This window comes from Ursus americanus, chromosome 13 (assembly GCF_024610735.1).
Source record: "Ursus americanus isolate L20-20 chromosome 13, mUrsAme1.1.p, whole genome shotgun sequence".
Taxonomy (NCBI): domain Eukaryota; kingdom Metazoa; phylum Chordata; class Mammalia; order Carnivora; family Ursidae; genus Ursus; species Ursus americanus.
In genome coordinates this window covers 34,317,568-34,338,358 of record NC_142139.1, presented here as the reverse complement: position 1 = coordinate 34,338,358, position 20,791 = coordinate 34,317,568, and the positions used below count along the sequence as shown (strand labels likewise).

The following is a 20,791-nucleotide window of genomic DNA, read 5'->3' as shown; positions in this document are numbered from 1 at the left end:
ATCTTTGGAATATTTTCAGAGCCAGTGTCCTGTACAATGTAAATTTGTTTTTGCATTACTGCAGCTTATATGGCTAAAATATAGATGAAAGACCATTCAGGGTAAGGCTGAAGAGGTAAGCAGAGACCAGATCACGCAGGGCCTTATCAACTGTGTTAAGGATTGTGGATTTATTCTTACTGAAAAAAGCTAATAAAAAGTTTTTCAACTTTACAGTTTTATCAAATGACTCTGCTGCTAATCCAAACTTAGACTAGAGGAAGACAAGTGACTCTGGCAAGACTAGTTAAGAGGCCATTAATAATAATCCTGGGTAGCAGATAGTGTTGATTACCTATGCAGCATTCCTCCATCTTTCTTCCCTGCCAACGGAGACCACGTTCCACTGTAAAAATAGAAAATGCCTGATGCTCCATTTCCACTTTCCTTTCAGTTAGTGTTTAGACATGTGATCCAGACATGGCCAATGGGAAATCTGATAGCTTCTGGAAAACATTTTCCTTCATAATTAAAAGAGGAGAAAGCTTTTTTGGACATTGTTGTATGAGAACATGATGCTTGCAGCTGCTGCAGACATCACAGACACACACAGCATGATAGAGCAGAAAGGTCTGGGTTTTTTTTTTTAAACTTTTAATTTTTATATTGAAACAGTAAAGCCCGCATATCGTAACTAAAAAGCTCACTGAATTTACACAAACTGAGCACACCTATATAACCAGCAACTAAATAAAAATCCAGAAACCCTCTTTATGTTTCCTTTTGCTCCTTAAAGGCTAATCATTATTCTGACTTGTAACAGTATAGATTACTTTCATCTGGGTTTTTAAAATCTTTTTTGTTTTTATTTTGTGATGGTTTACTTTATAGAGATGGAATCATATTGTGCCTGTAATTTTTTTTTTTTTTTTAAGTAAGCTCTATGCCCAATGTGGGGCTTGAACTCCTGACCCTGAGATCAAGAGTGACATGCTCTTCAGACCAAGCCGGCCAGGCATCCTGTGCCTATACTTTTTTGTGTCTGGTTTCTTTTACCCAACATGTTTGTGAGAGTCATCTATATTGTTGGGTAGTTATAGATTTTTCATTCTCATTGGCTGTAGAATATTCCATTTTGTGACTTCATTCTACTTTATCCATTTGACTGTCATTGTGTATTTGGGTAGTCTGGCTATTATAATTAGTGTTCCTGTGAACATTTGCATGTACACTGTTGAACAACTATATGCATTTCTGTTGGGCATATACCTCTTTGATTTGTAGTGGTTATTTTATATAAATAAATATATATATATATATGTTATATATATATCTAATATATATATTTTTTCAAAATAAGTGTCCCTTGCTGGATATAGGCATAATATTTCCCAGTCTGTGGTTTGTTTTTTTTTGCACTTTCTTAATTATGTCTTTTAATGAACAGAAGTTCTTAATTTTAAGATAGCTGATCAATATTTATTGATTAGTGCATTTTGTGTACCGTTTAAGAAAATTGTATCTACTTCAAGGTTACAGACATGTTTTATTTTCTTCTGGAAGCTTCTGACATTTTACCTTTGACATTTAGATTGAAATCCATCTGGAACTCATTTTTGTTTATGGTGAGAAATGTAAGCATCAAGATTATTATGGGTTTTTCCCCCTTCAAATGGAAGTTCAAATTATCCAGCATCATTATTTGAAGAGACCATCTTTCCTCTACTGCACCAGAGTGTCATCTCTGACAGTAAACAAATGACTAAATGTGTGGGTCTGTTTCTGAATTCTCTTAGCTGTTCCATTGGTCTATTACTCTATCTTTGCACTAATCCCATGCTCTTTTAGTTATAACTTTATATTGACCTCGTATCCAGTAATCTTGTTAAATTTTCTTATTAATCCTATTCGTTTATAGATTCTTTGGGATTTCTAGATATGCAGTCATATAATTTACTAATAATGTTATTTTTTTCTTCCCTTACCATCCTTTTTCATCTTGTCTCCTCCCTCCTACTCCTTTCTCCTCCATTTCCTTCCATCTTCCTTGCAGTATTTCTGTGCTTGACACCTCCAGTACAGTGTTAAATGGAAGTGGTGATGATCTTGTTTTGTTTATAATCTCATTGGAAAAGTTTTCAAGGGGCGCCTGAGTGGCATAGTCGTTAAGCATCTGCCTTCGGCTCAGGGCCTGATCCCAGGGTCCTGGGATCGAGCCCCGCGTTGGGCTCCTTGCTCTGCTGGGAGCCTGCTTCTTCCTCTCCCACTCCCCCTGCTTGTGTTCCCTCTCTCGCTGGCTGTCTCTCTCTCTGTCAAATAAATAAATAAAATCTTTAAAAAAAGAAAATTTTTCAAGATTTCACCATTGGATATGAATGCTGTAGGTTATTTATTTGAAAGATGCTATTTTTTTCATATTAAGGAAATTGCATTCTGTTCTTATTTGCTAAGAATTTTAAAATTATAAATGGGTATTGAATTTTTCAAATGCTTTTTTATTTTTTGCACTTAACAAGACGATTATATGATATTTCTCCCTCCTTCTATTAGTGAAGTCAATTACATTAATTTTCAAATGACAATCTGACTTCGTATACCTGGAATGAACCCCATTTGGCTGTGATACATTATCCTTTTTATATATTGCTGGATATGATTTATTACTAATATTTTGTTCTAGATTTTTTAATTTGTTATCATGAGAAAGATTGGTCTATAATTTTTCTTCCTTATGTCCTTACCAAGTTTTGGAACTAAAGTTATGGTGCCTTCATGAAAACAGTAAAAAGTGTTCCTCCTTTTTCTCTTCTCTAAGCATTTGTGCAAAATTAATATAATTTCTTTGAATATTTGGAAGAATTGACTGCAAATTCTGCAATTGGAGTTTTATGATAGATTTTAAATTATGAGGCAATTTCCTTAATAGACTTAGTTCTATTCATATTTTCTATTTTAGCTTTGATAATTTTTTTGAAGAAATGTTCATTTTGTCTTTTCATATATATAACTGGTTAAATCAATCTGATAAATTCTTAATTGCAAATATTTTATTTTCAGCTCTGTAATTTCCATTTAAAAATGCATTCCTATTCTTAGATGAAATTCTTTATCTTTTCATTTATTTTCTTCATCTTATTTCTTAGCCATGTTAATAGTAGTAATTTTTTATTGATTGCTAGACATTAGGGGGGGAAAGTTGTTTTTGCAGCTCCAGATCTGTCCTGTTCATTCAGTATCCATTAGCTGCATGTGGCTTTTAATTTTAAGCATTTGCGATGTGACTAATCTTTATTGAGATGTGCTGTAAGTGTAATATGCTGGATTTTTTGGTATAGCAAAAAAAAAGTGTAAAGTATCTCATTAACAGCCTTTTATATCGATCACAAGTTGAAGTATTATTTTGTATGTACTGAATATAAAAGTAATTTGACCTGTTTCTTTCTACTTTTTAAAAATGTAGTTATTAGAAAATTTTAAATTATGTATGTGGGTCACAGTTGTGGTCCACACTATTTTTCTATTGGGCAGTGCTGCTCTTGATATTTTCTCTCTCTAGAAAGAGTTTGCTTTTTCCTGGGCTAGACAGATAGATTGAGTAGCTTTACTCCTCTCAGTCTCCAAGTTGAGTTGAGGCTTTGTTGCAATTTGGGTAAGGTTCTGTCTACCTCTGTTCTTTACTACTCCTACATCATAGCTACTCAAGGTTGCTCAAGGTTTTCATCTAGGGGCCTGGTGTATTCACTGGGTTCCTTCTCCTTGGCGTGTTCTAGACTCTACTGTCAGCCTCGAGAGATTACCAGAAACTCTGCTCTGCTCTCAGTGACCCCTTGCTTGTCCCTTCAGCCTCCCATTTCAGACAGTTCCACAATGTGGCAAATGTTTTAAGGGGAAAATAAGATGTGTGCTTGAAGCTCTTAAAGTCTCTAATTTTGCCTTTTCTGAAAGACTACTGGTAAGCTCTGCATGTTTCTCTGGCTTCAACAAGCAGCTCTCTGCCTGGGCAAAACCACAGTTCTCAGCATCTTGCCTCCTCCCAGAATCTATAAACGCCCCGCCCCTCGCCGCCGGTTGAAGTGGGCGCACAGACACAAGGAACCTCTCTGAGTTTCTCTCCTGCCCAGGATCCTGGCCTCCTGTAGTCCTCTTTGCTTCAGCAGCTCTCTGATGACTCTAAAATAATGATGGTATTTTGCCTATCTATTTATTTTTAGCAGGAACATTGGTCTGCTACAACCTACCATTCTCTTCTATTTAAAAGAGATACTTTTAAAGTCCAGACCTTTCTCATGTGGCTTCTATAGTAGAATCTTTCTGTTTTGCCTTGCCTTCCGTAGGTCCTTTGCTGATCCCTTCAGAAGTTGCCTCTTAAAAAGGACATATAAAATTTTGAGTCATCAGCATATAGCCACTTGAGGTATCTGAAGTCATGGATCTGGATATGATTATGTAAGACAGTTGTGTAGATTAAACTCTGTTGTGAGACTAGCTTTAGGACAGAACTATGAGGTATATAACGTTAAGGAACAGACAAGGAATCTCCAGAAAGACAAAAAAAAAAAAAAAAAAAGATGAGAAAGGTAGTAGAAATATCTGAAGAATGTGAAATCACAGAGGCCATGAGAACATTTCAACAAAAAGGTTGCATCAAGTTATATAGAAAGGATAAGAAGTTTCGAACTGAAAAGTGTCCCATGGATTGAGCAATAATGTCACTTATTAAATATTACAACATCCCTATGAGGAAAGCTTAAAAATTATACAGGAGTAAAGTTATCCTACTTTAATTTTTAAATTTTTCATTTTTTTAAGATTTTATTTATTTGTGAGAGAGAGCACAAGCAGGGCGAGCGGCAGGCAGAGGGAGAAGCAGGCTCCCCTCTGAGCAAGGAGCCCGATGTGGGGCTCGGTCCCAGGACCCTGGGATCATGACCTGAGCCGAAGGCAGATGCTTAACCGACTGAGCCTCCCAGGCATCCCTATCCTACTTTTATTTTTGATCTACAAAAATGACACCATACTACATACTTGTATCTATCACTATCATTTCTTGATTATACATTGGTTAGATAAGATTTTAGGCTTTCTTTACAACTAAAACATAAACTAAAACTAAAGCATACTTTTAGTATGTATATATGCATGTATTTATATTTACTGGTTTTCTTTTTAATGATAGTTAAGTCTGGTTAACTTGATTTTTCAAGTTTTGTTGTTGTCCAAAAACTTTCTGCAGTTTCTTCTTAACATTTCTTTTCCATTTTAGGCTTTTGGTGAAATTACTGTTTTTAAATGACATAAATTTCAAATTTATTCAGGATTGTTCGTGTAGATTAGAACACTCGGCTAGTTCTTTTATTTTCATTATGCCCCCCCTTTTTTTTTTTTACACAGGGCACTTTACGATCAATTAAGCTATTTAATCTTACCTCTCTAGGAACTCATTCTGGGGTAAATTTGTCTGTGTAGAAACTTTTTCTGGGGCGCTTGGGTGGCGCAGTCATTTAGCGTCTGCCTTTGGCGCACGGCGTCATCCCAGCGTTCTGGGATCAAGCCCTGCATCAGGCTCCTCTGCTGGGAGCCTGCTTCTTCCTCTCCCACTCCCCTTGCTTGTGTTCCCTCTCTCGCTGGCTGTCTCTCTCTGTCAAATAAATAAAATCTTTAAGGAAAAAAAAAAAAAAAGAAACTTTTTCTGACTTACTATCCAAAATGAATGTCTTGACAATCTGTAGCAGGGTGACTGGTTTTGACCTCAAAGTCACCTTCTTATGTAGTTGCCTTCTTCACTCGGGCAAAAGAGCTTGCTTTCCATACTGAGCTTTTTGAGTCAGATTCTCTCTTTCTTGTTAAGCTGCCTTTGTGGTATTCTTACTTTTAGCACATTTGGAACTTCTGAAGTTTCCTTTGGATCATATTAGACTTTTTTTCTTTACAAGTAGGTCATCATTGCTGTTAACTGGGTCTATTCCTTCATAAGTGAAAGGATGGTTAAAATTCCAGAGTCTGCTGCTTTGTGTGTTGACAGTTCTCATTGAGATTCTATAGAACTTTTTCAAGTCTCAGCTATGGTTAATGCAGAGGAAAAGATAGTGAGAGTGGAGAGTAGAGGACAACTTTCTTGAAACAACTATCAAGTAGTTATTTCTTATTTCAGTAATTTTCCAGGGATATGTGATTAGCAATAGCAAAGGACATCTAAACTTTGTATTTAATATTTCACATTATTTTTAATGATGAATAACTTCTTTTTTTCTTTTTAATTTAAGCTTTTTTTATGGTGGAGTTAAGCAGTGTATCCTTGGAGGGGTACATCTGCTCTTAAATGAATCATAGCCAGAGTAGAGGTAATGACTTAGGCTGGTGATCAGAAGCAGAGATCCCAGAGCCAGGCTGAGAGATACCTTCATAGAGAAATACTAATGGATTGTATTTACATATGCTTTTTACTACAAAACTATTTACTATTGTAGGCTTTGCACCATAGCAGCTGATATGAAGGAAGGAATATATTTTTTTAAAGATTTATTTATTTATTAGAGAGAGACAGCCAGCGAGAGAGGGAACACAAGCAGGGGGAGTGGGAGAGGAAGAAGCAGGCTCCCAGTGGAAGAGCCTGACGTGGGGCTCGATCCCGGAACGCCGGGATCACGCCCTGAGCCGAAGGCAGACGCTTAACGTCTGCACCACCCAGGCGCCCCTGAAGGAAGGAATATTAAGGCAAGATGTGGCTCTTGTTCAGAAGTAACTTAGTAGGCTTTGGGCTGGCAGTAGCGTTGATGTTGTGGTCCATTACATGGGTCCTCCTGCTACTAGCTGGAATACCTACTATGTAGGTTGCCTCTAAAACACATCTTTTAGAAGTAACTAATTAAATTAACTAAACAAGATCATGGTCAAATAATGAAATGAAATATGGTTTTAAAAAATATTTTATTTATGTATTTGTGGGGTGCCTGGGTGGCTAAGTTGGTTAAACGTCTGCCTTTAGCTTAGGTCATGAACCCAGGGTCCTGGCATCAAGCCCTGCATTGGGCTCCCTGCTCAGCCAGCAGTCTGCTTCTCCCTCCTCCCCCCACCACTCCCCCTGTTTGTATTCTCTCACTCTCTGTCAAATAAATAAATAAAATCTTTAAAAAAATATATTTATTTATTTATTTATTTATTTATTTATTTATTTGACACAGAGAGAGAGAGAGTGAGAGAGTGTGTGTGCTCAAGCAGGAGGAAGAGCAGAGCGGGAGGAAGAGGGACAAGCAGACCCTACATGAGCACAGAGCCCTACTGGGGCTCAATCCCAGGACCCTGAGATCATGATCTGGGCTGAAACCAAGAGTCAGATGCTTAACTGACTGAGCCACCCAGACGCCCCAAAATGAAATGTTGAAGAAATATTTATTTCAAATTAACACTAGGAATTGTCTCAGTTTATTATATCTGTTTGGGTTAGTTATAAACACTTGTAAAACCCTAGACATTTTTTAACATGGAATTTTCACCAGTCTTATATAAATTTTTCAATATTCATTATTCATCTGATGCCCTTATGTATTAGTTTTCTGTTTCTGTGTAACGCATTACCACAAATTAGTGGGTTAGAAATACACATATTTATGATCTCACAGTTCCTGTGAGTCAGGAGTCTAGGCATATCTTAGCTGCATGCTCTGCCTGGGATCTTACAGGGGCTGTAGTCAAGGTGTTCCAAGGCAGTGGTCTTATCACAGGCTTGACTTGGGAAGGATCTCCTTCCAAGTTCACTCACGTAGATATATTTTTAAGCACATAACTTCAAGTATTTAACTTAGCATTGTTAAGTCTTGACTTTATTAATCTTTAAATTTATCTATCTTTACCAAGTTACCACTTACTTTCTTTGTAATTTAGAACATTCTCTTAACTATCTTTAGTAAACCATGTTACATATTTGTGTATAAGACTGTTTTTAAACGACAATATTATATAAAGCTTTAAAAAGCCTTAAAAAGTTATATAAATAGATATTGTGGTCAGGATTGTAGGTAAAATCATTAGATAAAACTCAGAATTCAGTAATAAACTGTATCAAAGAACTGGTCTGAGAGGGAATTGATTTGGCAAGTTGGGGGTCCCTAGTGACTTTGACCAGATTGGTCAAAGATTGGTTTCAGTGGTGGGGACAAAATTCAGGTTGGAGTGGGATAACAATAACTAGCAGGTAAACAAACAAACAAATTTTTTAAAGGAGTTTTGCAGTAAAAGGGAACAGAGAATTGGGGCGGTAAGTAGAGGAAGACATAGGATTAAGAAAGGGCTTTATTTTTAATTTTTAAAATGACAAATATTGTGACATGTTCAAATGCTGATGACAGTGATCCAGTGAAAAAGAGAAAATGATTTGGAGAGAGAATGTTTATCAGGGAGCAGGGTCTTTGGTTTGGAAAGTCTTTACAAAGAGATCTGTTGACAAATGGAAGAACTGGCCTCAGAAAAGTGCAGGAACAGTTATTTTCCTGTCTAACAGCTGATGGGAAGATGGTATTTTTATTCTGATTGTCTCTGTTTTCTTCATGAAATCAGATATTAGCTCAGAGAGAAGATTAGAGGAGGTGTTAGGATTTGAGGAGAAGCCTGGAAACGGCTATCCCAGAGACAGTGAAAGCAAATTTTCTTAAGGGATATAGTAGGAATTTTGCATGGTGCTAAATGTACACTTGAATAGACATTTGCTGTCTTGAATTTAAAATGAGAACCAGTTAGCATGGTTATTTTTCTTCAATAGGTATAGAACAAGCAGAGAGTTGGATTTAACCAGGATTGTTATTTTCCTTAAAAAAACAAACAAACCAAACAGTGAGAAAGCAACATTTAAGTGTATAAAGAGTGATTATCATGATGAACTATTGGATGTCATTGAGATAAAGTAGGAACTAAGATTGAATGGATTAATGAACAGTAAAAAAGTAGATGGAATCAATAGTGTAGCTGTTTTGCTGGGCGTAATACTATTGCTGTGGGGATCACTAGAGAAAGCCAGTAACTTAGAAGCCTGTGGATATGGGGATATTTTAAGTCAGCATTTCAGCTATATTGCAGCCACTGCTCATGATCAAGTACAGACTATGACCGTGGGAGGCATAACTAAGGCAGAAAGCAAAATTGTTGGAAGTGAAGAAATTGAGGAAAGGAGAATCCAGATTGTTAAATGGATTGTCTCTATGGATGTAGAAATCACCAAGAAGGATGAATCTATTAGTAGAGGAAACGAGTACTATCAATGAGATACTAAACTCAGGTACTGAAACTTTCTGAAAAATTTTCCTCCCCCAACCACCATCAAATTAAAAATAGCTTTGTAAATAAGATAAATACATGTTTATTAAGAACAACATAGGTAATAAATAAGTTAGAATGAAAGGAAAATGGTCCATATTCTCATCATTGCAGATATTATCTATTTCTATTTTGGCGAATATCCTTAGACTTTTCTCTATCCATACAAAAGTAATCTATAAAAATATATAAGATCGTACAAAAGTTATTTAGTATTCTGCTTTTTAAAATTAACCGGAGATAGCTGCAAATAACTGCAAATATATAGAGAGATACAGCATTTTCACTTACTATGAGATATTCCAGGATATGGACCATTATTTATTTAACTACTCTGTGTTTTACTATTACTGTATAACAAATAACCCAAAACTTAGTGTTATTAAACAACAGTAATCATTTCTCTCTTATAGTCTCTCATGCATTTATATGAGACTGGAGAATCAATCCAATTCTAAGGTGGTTCACTCATGTGGCTGGCAGGTTGGGTCTAGGTTTGTCTCCACATGGACCTCTCCTGGGGTCTTCTTGAGTGCCTTTATATCATGGAAGCTGGTTTTTCCCAGAAGGAGTGGCACAACAGACCGAGGCAGAACCTGCAGTGCCTCTTATGACCTATCTGCAAAGTCTCTCATTGTCACTTGTGACACACTATGTTGGTTGCAAAAGCCAACCCTAACCCACTGTAGGAAAAAACTAGTTAAGAGCATAAATCACCAGGGTCATCTTGGGGGCTGGCTACCACAACCACCCTTCTATTGGTAATCATTTAACTTATTTGCAATTATGAATATTATTATATATATAATCCTTGTGCCATTAAGTATTTCCCTGTAGTTCCAAAAGTGAAGTTACTCTGTTAAAGGATAGTTACATTTAAAATTTTGATAGGTGTTACCAAATTACTCTTCAGAAAGGTTATACTTATTTAATTTCCATATCAGTCCACGAGAGTACATTTCCCTTACCCTCACCAATAATTGGTGTTCTTAATTATTTTAATCTTTACCAATATGATAGATTTTTAAAATTTAAATTCAATTAGCCAGTATATAGTACATCATTAGTTTCAGATGTAGCGTTCAGTGATTCATCAGTTATGTATAACACCCAGTGCTCATCACAGCACATGCCCTCCTTAATGCCCGTTACCCAGTTACCCCATCCCTCCACCCACCTCCCCTTTTGCAACCCCTCAGTTTGTTTCCCAGAATCAAGAATTTCTCATGGTTTGTCTCCCTCTCTGATTTCTTCCCATTCAGCTTTTCCTCTCTTTCCCTATGATCTTCTGTGCTATTTCTTATATTCCACATATGAGTAAAACCCTATGATAATTGTCTTTCTCTGATTGACCTATTTCACTTAGCATAATACCTTCCAGTTCCATCCATGTCGATGTAAATGGTAGGTATTCATCCTTTCTGATGGCTGAGTAATATGCCATTGTATATATGGACCACATCTTCTTTCTCCATTCATCTGTTGAAGGATATCTCAGCTCTTTCCACAGTTTGGCTATTGTGGACATTGCTGCTATGAATATTGGGGTGCAGGTGCCCTTTCTTTTCACTGTTTCTTTGGAGTAAATGCCCAGCAGTGCAACTGCTGGGTCACAGGGTAGCTCTATTTTTAACTTCTTGAGGAACCTCTGTACTGTTTTCCAGAGTGGCTGTCCCAGCTTGCATTCCCACCAACAGTGTAAGATGTTTTATATATATATTTAACTTATATCTATTTAATTATTGAGATTGAACAATTTCCTTGTGTTTGTTGGCCCATTGCATTTCTCCTTTTTTGTGTGTACAGACTGTACATGGTATATGTCTATTTTTTAAATTTGTGTTGATTTTTTCCTTAAGATTATTTATGCTACTTATTTAAGAGAGGGAGAGAGGAGGGGCAGGGGAAGAGGAAGAGAGAGAATCTTAAGCAGTGTCCATGCCCAGCATGGAGCCCAACACGGGATTCAAGTCTCAGGACCCTGAGATCATGACCTGAGTGAAGTCAAAAGTTAGGTGCTTAACCTAACCGACTGAGCCACCCAGGTGCCCCTCAGGATTATTTCTAAGATATCATTCCTTTGTTGTGAAATTCAGGTGTTTTCCTCCCAGCTTACTTTTTGTATTTTTACTTTATTTTTAGCCTTATAGAAATTTTTGATATGCATTGTAGTCAAATTTGTTTTCTTCCTTCATCATTGCTTTGGAAGCTGAACCCTGTTAGAAGATTGTAAACATGACCTTGTATATTTTTTCTAATACTCTTGTAGTTTTGTTGTTGTGCTTTGTTTATCTGTGTAGATATTTAATTCTTTAAGAATTTACTTTTGAGTTTGGTATGAAGTTAAAATCTAAACTTTTTATTAAATAACCAGTTTTGCAGTGCTAGTTTTTGAAAGCCATCTTTTCTTCACTCTGGCTGCTAGTTTTTCTACTCAATATCCATTCTCCCTAACCTGTATTCTGATAGAACTCCAATTTTATTCAACTCCCTACCTTCCAGAAAGTAGCCATGTGCTGTCACCATCCCTATACCCAGGGAGTGAGTCCTAATTGAGCCAAACCAATCATAGTGGTCCCACTCCTTTTCTGATGATTAACTTATGGATGGATATTTAACAAGAGCTTCTGAAAAGGTGTGCTTGTTCTTAAAAAAGATCCAGGAGGTGAATGGTATTTGCTTTCTGCCTCTGGAAGAGTGCTGTAGCCATCAAGTGATGACTACAAGGGAAGCAAGCTTGGAAACAATGCTAATCCACCTGGAAGAATGAAAAGATGTAAAGACCTGGGTCTTAGCATCCTTGAGGTTTTGAATTAACCTATACCACGACCATGTTAACTCAGGCATTCCTATTATGTGAGATGCTAAATTTCCTCATTGTTTAAGTCTCATTGAGTTAGATTTTATGCAGCCAAATGCATCCTGACTGGTCCACTTACTGGATGAAATGAAGTACCATACCATTTATTTAATATGGCTTTATACTAGGTTTCTCTATCTAGAATTATCAGTTCTACTCCTTGCCCTCATTTTTCTTTCAGATTTTAACTTTTCCTATCCTCCCCTTTTTTCCCAGAAAAACTTGAGAATCGAATTAATATTTATAGCTCTGCTTTTTTTTTTTTTTTTTAAATAGGCTCCATGCCCAGTGCGGACCTCCACATGGGGCTTGAACTCAAGACCCTGAGATTAGGGGGTGCCTGGATAGCTCAGTTGTTAAGCGTCTGCCTTCAGCTCAGGTCATGATCCCAGGGTCCTGGGATCGAGCCCTGCATCGGGCTCCCTGCTCAGCAGGAAGCCTGCTTCTCCCTCTCCCACTCCTCCTGGTGGTGTTTCCTCTCTCGCTGTGTCTCTCTCTGTCCAATAAATAAATAAAATCTTAAAAAAAAAAAAAAAGACCCTGAGATTAAGACCTGAACTGAGATCAAGAGTCAGACACTTGACTGACTGAGCCACCCAGGCACCCGTCTGTTTTCTCTTTGATTTCATCTGTCAAATATATTTTTACCATTTGCTTGTATTTAGAATATTTCTTAATCACTGTATTAAAACACAGATTTGCCTTTTTTAGATGATATGTAGTCAGCTTTATTGAGATATAATTTACATACCATACAGCTAATCAGTTAAGATGTGTAACCGTTGGTTTTTAGTGTGTTCATGGAGTTGTACAATCATCACCTGTTTTAGAACATTTTTATCACCCCCAAAGGAAACTGTGTACTGATAAGTAGTCACTTCCCATCCCATCCTCCCCCACCCGACCCCCCCCCCCCCCCCCGCCACTACTCTGCCCTAAGCAATTGCCAATCTACTTTATGTCTGTATGGATGTACCTACTTTGGGCATTCATATAAATGGAATCATATAGAATGCAGTCCTTTGTGACCAGCTTATTTCACTTATTTTCAGATTTCATCCGTGTTATGCATATGTCAGTGCTTCATTTCTTTTTATTGCCGAATTATATTCCATTGTATGGGTATATTCAGTTTTGTTTATCCAAATTCATCAACTGCAGGACATTTAGGTTGTTTGTGTCTTTTGGGTATTATGAATCATGCTGTTCTAAACATTTGTGTACATGTTTTTGGGTGAACATGTTTTCATTTCTTTGGGATATATATCTGAGGGTAATCGCTTGAGGAACTGTGAGATGGTTTTCCAAAGTGGTGGCACCATTTTACACTTCTATCAGCAGTGTTTTAGGCTTTCAATGTCACCACATGATTTGGGGGTTTTTTGAGTTGAACAGAGAACTGGCGTTTTTGTGTGGTAAAATATACATAACGTAAAATTTACCATTTTAATCATTCATAAGTACAGTTCTGTAGTGTTAAGTGCATTGTTGTGCAATCATCACCACCATCCACCTCCACAACTTTTTTTTATCTTCCCAAACTGAAAGTCCGTACCCATTAAACACTAACTCCCCATTCCCCTCTCCCTGCAGCCCGTGGCAACCATCATTCTACTTTCTGTCTCTGAATTTGACTCCACTAGCTAGGTACCTTATGCAAATGGAATCATGTAGTATTTGTTCTTTTGTGACTGGCACATTTCACTGGCATGATATCCTCAAGAGAACCCTTTTTTTTTTAAAGGTGTTATTGTTAAGTAGTCTCCATACCAAACATGCGGCTCGAACTCACGTCCCTGAAATCAGGAGTCTCATGCTCCACCAGCTGAGCAGCCAGGTTCCCCAAGAACCTGAGTTTTTTAAAGGCAGTGTTTGATGTATACATATATCTTTTATGAACTTCTTTTATGCTTTCCATATACCATCCTGCCATGTCCTTTTTAAAAGCCTGTTTTTAGTCTATATGATACTATTTACCTTTTTCCTCTCTAACGATTTCAAAATTGGAATTCTATTTTTAATTCTATTATTGTTCCTTTTATAATTCCCTTTATATCATATGTGTCTGTGTTTATGTGTAGGATATGAAGGAAACTGTATTATGATGAGGAGATTAATGGGGAATTCTCTCCTACCCGTATTTCATTTAATTCATGTTTTATTTACTTAAGAGGATTTCAGATAAAATTATTACTACTAAATTATTATCTTTATATAATGTAAAACACATTATGTTTTTAAAAGCATAGTCCCTGGGCTGACAACTGCCTGTTCAAATCTCAGCTCTGCCACTTACCAGCTGTATGACTTCACCGAAATTACTTAACCTTTCTGTGTCTCTGTTGTCTCATTTGTGACATCAGGATAATAATATTACCTGCCTCATTACTAGGATTAAATAAATTAATATCCTTAGTGCACTTAGAGCATTACCTGGCACATGATAATGCTTGCTAAGAGCTTGGTGCTATTATTATCATTAGCATTCTTTGTGAGGAATTATTATTGACATTTACATTTTATTTTATAAGCATGTTGATTTATTCTTTTTGACTATTTTTGTTGTTTCTTCCTCACTAGTATTTTTATTATAACTTCTTTCTTGAAGTCTTACTATCATGTTTAAATCCTATCTCTTTGTACCTCTGTAATTTTTTTCAGTTGTGGTCTGTCTTATTTGCCACTGTATTTTTTGTTTATATGTTTTCAGTCCCTAGAACATTGTTTGGCACATAACAGTTGCTCAGTAAGGATTTGATGTGTGTGGAGCCCTTGCATATCTGTTAAACTCTGGTAAAAGGGTGGGCTAGAGGGAGACTGCATGGCAGGAATATGAAGAAGAGACTTACTTCCTTGTGTTTGTGTCCTGTTTGCTTTCCATCCTCCTAGCAGTATTTCTTCACAGCAGCAATTCCTTCCCATAGCTATACCTGAGTCCAGTTTGCAGTTTTTCTAACACTCACAGTACCAGCCTAGTGAACCCCATGTTAGAGATGTCAGTACCACAAGCCGCTTGGCTCCCACTCCTCAAGAATTCTGTATGCCAGCCCCGTAGGGCTCTTCCTTCAGGGACACCAGCATCAGCCAAACAGCTCCCTCCTGCTACGCAATCTTAATATAACTTTCAGTACATTGAAGCATTTAAGATATGCTAAGAAAATAACATTGAGTCTACCAGAAATAATGGTTACATTTGTCAAAAACATTCCATTAGTAAAAGTTGAATTTAGAATCTTAGTTTTACTTTTTGTTCATTGTTGAGGTTCATTATAGTACATTTACCTTGAGAATAGATTCTTCTTTCACCCAGAAGAGCTTTCTTCCTTCTCTGAACTCCTGTAGTTCTCTGAACTACAAATATCTACTGTAATAGTTTCCTTTATCTGCTATAACAAATTAGCACACAGGTAGTAGCTTAAAACAACATAAATTTGTTATCTTACAGTTCTAGAGGACATAAGTCCAAAAATGGGTCTTACGAATTAAAATCAAGGTGTCAGCAAACTGCCTTCTTTCCTGGGAAGATTTCTAGGGGGAAACCATTCCTTGCCTTGTCCAACTTCTAGAGGCTGCCTACTTCCCTTGGGCTTATGGTCACATCACTCCAACCTTTGCTTCTACCATCACATCTCCAGAAATCCAGGATAATCTTCTCATCTCAGGATCTGTAACTTAATCACATCTGCAAAGCCCTGTTTGCCATGTAAGTTAAAATAACCGCAGGTTTGGGGAAGGACTTGCACATCTTTGGGGTTCATTATTCTGCTTACCATATCTTTCTTTTACTTAGAGTCATTGAATGTCAGAGCTGGAAGGGACACTGGATGATAACTTGTCCAATCCCTTTATCTTATACTTGAGGAAACTGAATGAAACAAATGAAGGTTGTTTGTCTGCCTCTGAGCTTGTTTTAAGGTTAGGAAGAAGGCCTTATTCATGTTTGGTATGCTTAAATATATTTAAATATACTTAGATTACCTGGTTGAATAAAAGGTTAGTGATGGAAACCAGATATATCTGGTCTCTAATTCTTTTATTTTAAGTTACTGCTAATGCGAGTTTATTTTAAAAAAACACAACAAACCACTGACTAAAAATACCACGAGGAATAAAGATTTATTCATTCTTACATTCTGTAGGTAAAAGGAGAAATCATGTAATCTTAAAAATACTTACTCTTTTTAAGATTCCTTTTCTCTTTATCTTGTCCACATCTCTGCTTTCGTCTACCCACCCTTCTCTATTAAAAAATGAATGAAAAAATAAAGAAAGAAGGAGGGAAGGAAGGAAGAAGGGAAGGAGGGTGGGAGGGAGAAGAGAAAAATGAAAACGAATGAAAGGAAAAGAAGAAAAAGGAAGAAGGGGAGAGAGGGAAGGAAAATAAGAAGATACAATGGTGTTCACTTAATTGTTTTACTAGAATAACTCATGGAATCCAGACTTAGATTCTTTGACACTGCTATTTGGCTGTGTTAATAAGGTAAGCCTATATTTTTGGTGATGTATATAGTTTATATGTGTTCAGTAATTAAGATAATTTAGAAATCAATATTTATCTTTTAAAAACTACTTCATAATTTTAGAAAAACTTTTAGGAACTTAGGTTTATCTTTTGACTTATGATTTTCTTTCCCTTGTTAAGGAAAGATAGTTTGGACTCTTGATTAAAATAAAAGTAAGAATTAAAAAACTTTATCTGGCATTTCTTATTAAAAATCTAGATTTTAGGTTTAGAATATCATCCAGACTATGGAAAACCCAAAAGAAGCCACTCCCAAATTATTAGAAGTTATAGAGCAATTCAGTAACGTGGCAGGATACAAAATAAATGCTCAGAAATCAGTTGCATTTCTATACACGAATAACGAGACCGAAGAAAGAGAAATTAGGGAATCCATCCCATTTACAATAGCACCAAAAACCGTACGTTACCTTGGAATTAACTTAACCAGAGACGTAAAGGACCTATATTCTAGAAACTATAAATCACTCTTGAAAGACATTGAGGAAGACATAAAAAGATGGAAAGATATTCCATGCTCATGGATCAGAAGAATTAACATAGTTAAAATGTCCATGCTACCCAGAGCAATCTACACTTTCAATGCTATCCCGATCAAAATACCAAGGACATTTTTCAAAGAACTGGAACAAACAGTCCTTAAATTTGTATGGAACCAGAAAAGGCCCCGAATCTCCAAGGAACTGTTGAAAAGGAAAAACAAAGCTGGGGGCATCACAATGCCGGATTTCGAGCTGTACTACAAAGCTGTGATCACAAAGACAGCATGGTACTGGCACAAAAACAGACACATAGACCAATGGAACAGAATAGAGAGCCCAGAAATGGACCCTCGGCTCTTTGGGCAACTAATCTTTGATAAAGCAGGAAAAAACATCCGGTGGGAAAAAGACAGTCTCTTCAATAAATGGTGCTGGGAAAATTGGACAGCTACATGCAAAAGAATGAAACTTGACCACTATCTCACACCATACACAAAAATAAACTCCAAATGGATGAAAGACCTCAATGTGAGACAGGAATCCATCAAAATTCTAGAGGAGAACATAGGCAACAACCTCTACGACATCGGCCAAAGCAACCTTTTTCATGACACATCCCCAAAGGCAAGAGAAACAAAAGATAAAATGAATTTATGGGACTTCATCAAGATTAAAAGTTTCTGCACAGCCAAGGAAACAGTCAGAAAAACTAAGAGGCAGCCCACGGAATGGGAGAAGATATTTGCAAATGACACTACAGATAAAGGACTGGTATCCAAGATCTACAAAGAACTTCTCAAACTCAATACACGAGAAACAAATAAACAAATCAAAAAATGGGCAGAAGATATGAACAGACACTTTTCCAATGAAGACATACAAATGGCTAACAGACACATGAAAAAATGTTCAAAATCATTAGCCATCAAGGAAATTCAAATAAAAACCACACTGAGATACCACCTTACACCAGTTAGAATGGCAAAAATAGACAAGGCAAGAAACAACAATTGTTGGAGAGGATGTGGAGAAAGGGGATCCCTCCTACATTGTTGGTGGGAATGCAAGTTGGTACAGCCACTCTGGAAAACAGTGTGGAGGTCCCTTAAAAAGTTAAAAATTGAGCTACCCTATGATCCAGCCATTGCACTACTGGGTATTTACCCCAAAGATACAGACGTAGTGAAGAGAAGGGCCATATGCACCCCAATGTTCATAGCAGCAATGTCCACAATAGCTAAATCGTGGAAGGAGCCGAGATGCCCTTCAACAGATGACTGGATTAAGAAGTTGTGGTCCATATATACAATGGAATATTACTCAGCTATCAGAAAGAACGAGTTCTCAACATTTGCTACAACATGGACAGCACTGGAGGAGATAATGCTAAGTGAAATAAGTCAAGCAGAGAAAGACAACTATCATATGATTTCTCTCATCTATGGAACATAAGAACTAGGATGATCAGTAGGGGAAGAAAGGGATAAAGAAAGGGGGGGGTAATCAGAAGGGGGAATGAAACATGAGAGACTATGGACTATGAGAAACAAACTGAGGACTTCAGAGGGGAGGGGGGTGGGGGAATGGGATAGACCGGTGATGGGTAGTAAGGAGGGCACGTATTGCATGGTGCACTGGGTGTTATACACAACTAATGAATCATCGAGCCTTACATCGGAAACCGGGGATGTACTGTATGGTGACTAACATAATATAATAAAAAATTATTTAAAAAAAAAAAAAAAAAGAATATCATCCAGACTAGATAAATCACTTAACTATTGTTCAAGAAAAAAAGCTTTGTCTGTTTTTTTTAATGATTGATTTTCTTTTGTTTAATATTCTTGTAGTTTATATAGAATCTGATTTATTATTAAATGTGGTTAGGTATATTAGGTATGGTCCTTGAAATAAAGTACACCTGAAGCATAATGTTAGATTCTTTTCCTGCTTATGTCAGCATGGTCTTTCATTGGCTGTATACACATCTCATTCTAAACTTGTATGTTATACAAGTCTCTATAAACACTAAGACTGCATACATCTATTTTTATTTTGTCTCTTAATGTAGTACATGTAGAGTGCTTATTAACAAGTGTAAAAATGGACCATGATGTAAAAGTGCCAAATAACTGGTAGTGATTTTTATCATATTGTCATTCTCTCAGTGAGCAAAAACTTAATTATAAGTCAACCTTAGAGTGCATTCATTATAATAAATTCTATTCATTGGGTGAAAACATAATCTGACTTTTGTTTTCTTGGCAGCAACTTGAATTGGTGGAACCAAGTGGCTGGATTCACGTTCCCTTAACTGATAATCATAAGAAGCCAACTCGCACATTCATGATACAGATTGCCGTTCTAGCCAATCACCAAAATGGAAGAGACACCCACATGAGACAAATTAAAATATACACACCAGTGGAAGAGAGCTCCATTGGTAAATTTCCTAGATGTACAACTATCGATTTCATGATGTATCGTTCAATAAGGTGACCTTAACACAGAACAAAAGTCATTAAACATATCTTTGTTTTATCTTGTCAGTAAATATTATATCTGGAATCTTTATTGAAAAAAGCATCAGTTATTTTGCAATTTTGTATGCATTGAAGAGTATTTTATTGTAACTTTAATAAATAGATTTTGGGTCATATAATTTTTATTTTCTTTAACATATAATGAAGCTCACATATTTTACATTATTGAAAAAGGATATGAAGCCAATCATTAACTTTTTCATTATATCAAAACAATTGAACTGAAAATTTTAAGAGGTAACATAATTTTTTACTAACTGATTATTTGGTTTATTGCATATTTAGGAACAATACTATGTTTCATAAATAGATACTGTCTTTAATAGGCCAAAATTCTTCTCTTTTTTTTTTTCTTTCTAGAGGAAGCTTATTCTTTTAATACTGGGCCTTTTAAAAAACAGTGTCAAAAGAGTCTTGGCATTAGGTGTCTTATGAGAACCATTCTGATTTGGAAAATATAGTTAATTGTGTTGTAATTACTTCCATGAAATACTTCTAATCCCAGGGTTCTCTATATCCTAATATTGGGTCAGAGATTACCAGTATCATCTGCTATTTATCCCAGTTCTAGTGCTGCTTATAGAAGAGTTCAATTCAAATTTGTGTCTGACACTGAAGCATTCCTTGAGGGATAATGTGTCTCATAAAAATTTTTAAAATGTATGAGATTGTTCTTTGTATATAAAACTATTTTAAAGGAGCTTAAGTGTGTTTTCTTTCCATGGTTTAAAGTGAGTAGATTTGATTCTATATGTTTTTTTTCCCTCCTATATCTATTACTTTTTAGGAGGATGATTATTTAGCCATAGAACCTCCCCAGATTGATTCTTGTTTGGGAAAGATTCCTTGGTGGTTTTTGCATTGCTGGGTAGACTGAAGTCTTAAATAGTAAAATTTTCATTCCATTTTTTAAATTGAAGTATAGTTAACATACAATGTTGTATTTGTTTCAGGTGTATAACATAGTGATTTGACAATACTATATGTTACTCAGTGCTCACCGGGATGAGTGTAGTCACCATACAAAGTTATTGCAGTGTTATTGACTGTATTTTCTATGCTGTGCTTTTTATCTCCAGGATTTACTTATTTTATAACT

General features: G+C 36.3%; 1 protein-coding gene across 1 annotated transcript in view; it reads left to right on the top strand.

The window, feature by feature from the left end:
• Window positions 1-20,044, top strand: part of ANAPC10 (anaphase promoting complex subunit 10) — a 92,149-nt gene extending 72,105 nt beyond the window's left edge. Inside the window, exon 5 of the mRNA XM_045798902.2 lies at window positions 19,418-20,044. Within this exon, the coding sequence (XP_045654858.1) occupies window positions 19,418-19,648 (231 nt within the window). The 3' untranslated portion in view covers window positions 19,649-20,044. The remainder of the gene's footprint in view (window positions 1-19,417) is intronic.
• Window positions 20,045-20,791: the final 747 nt, after the last annotated feature.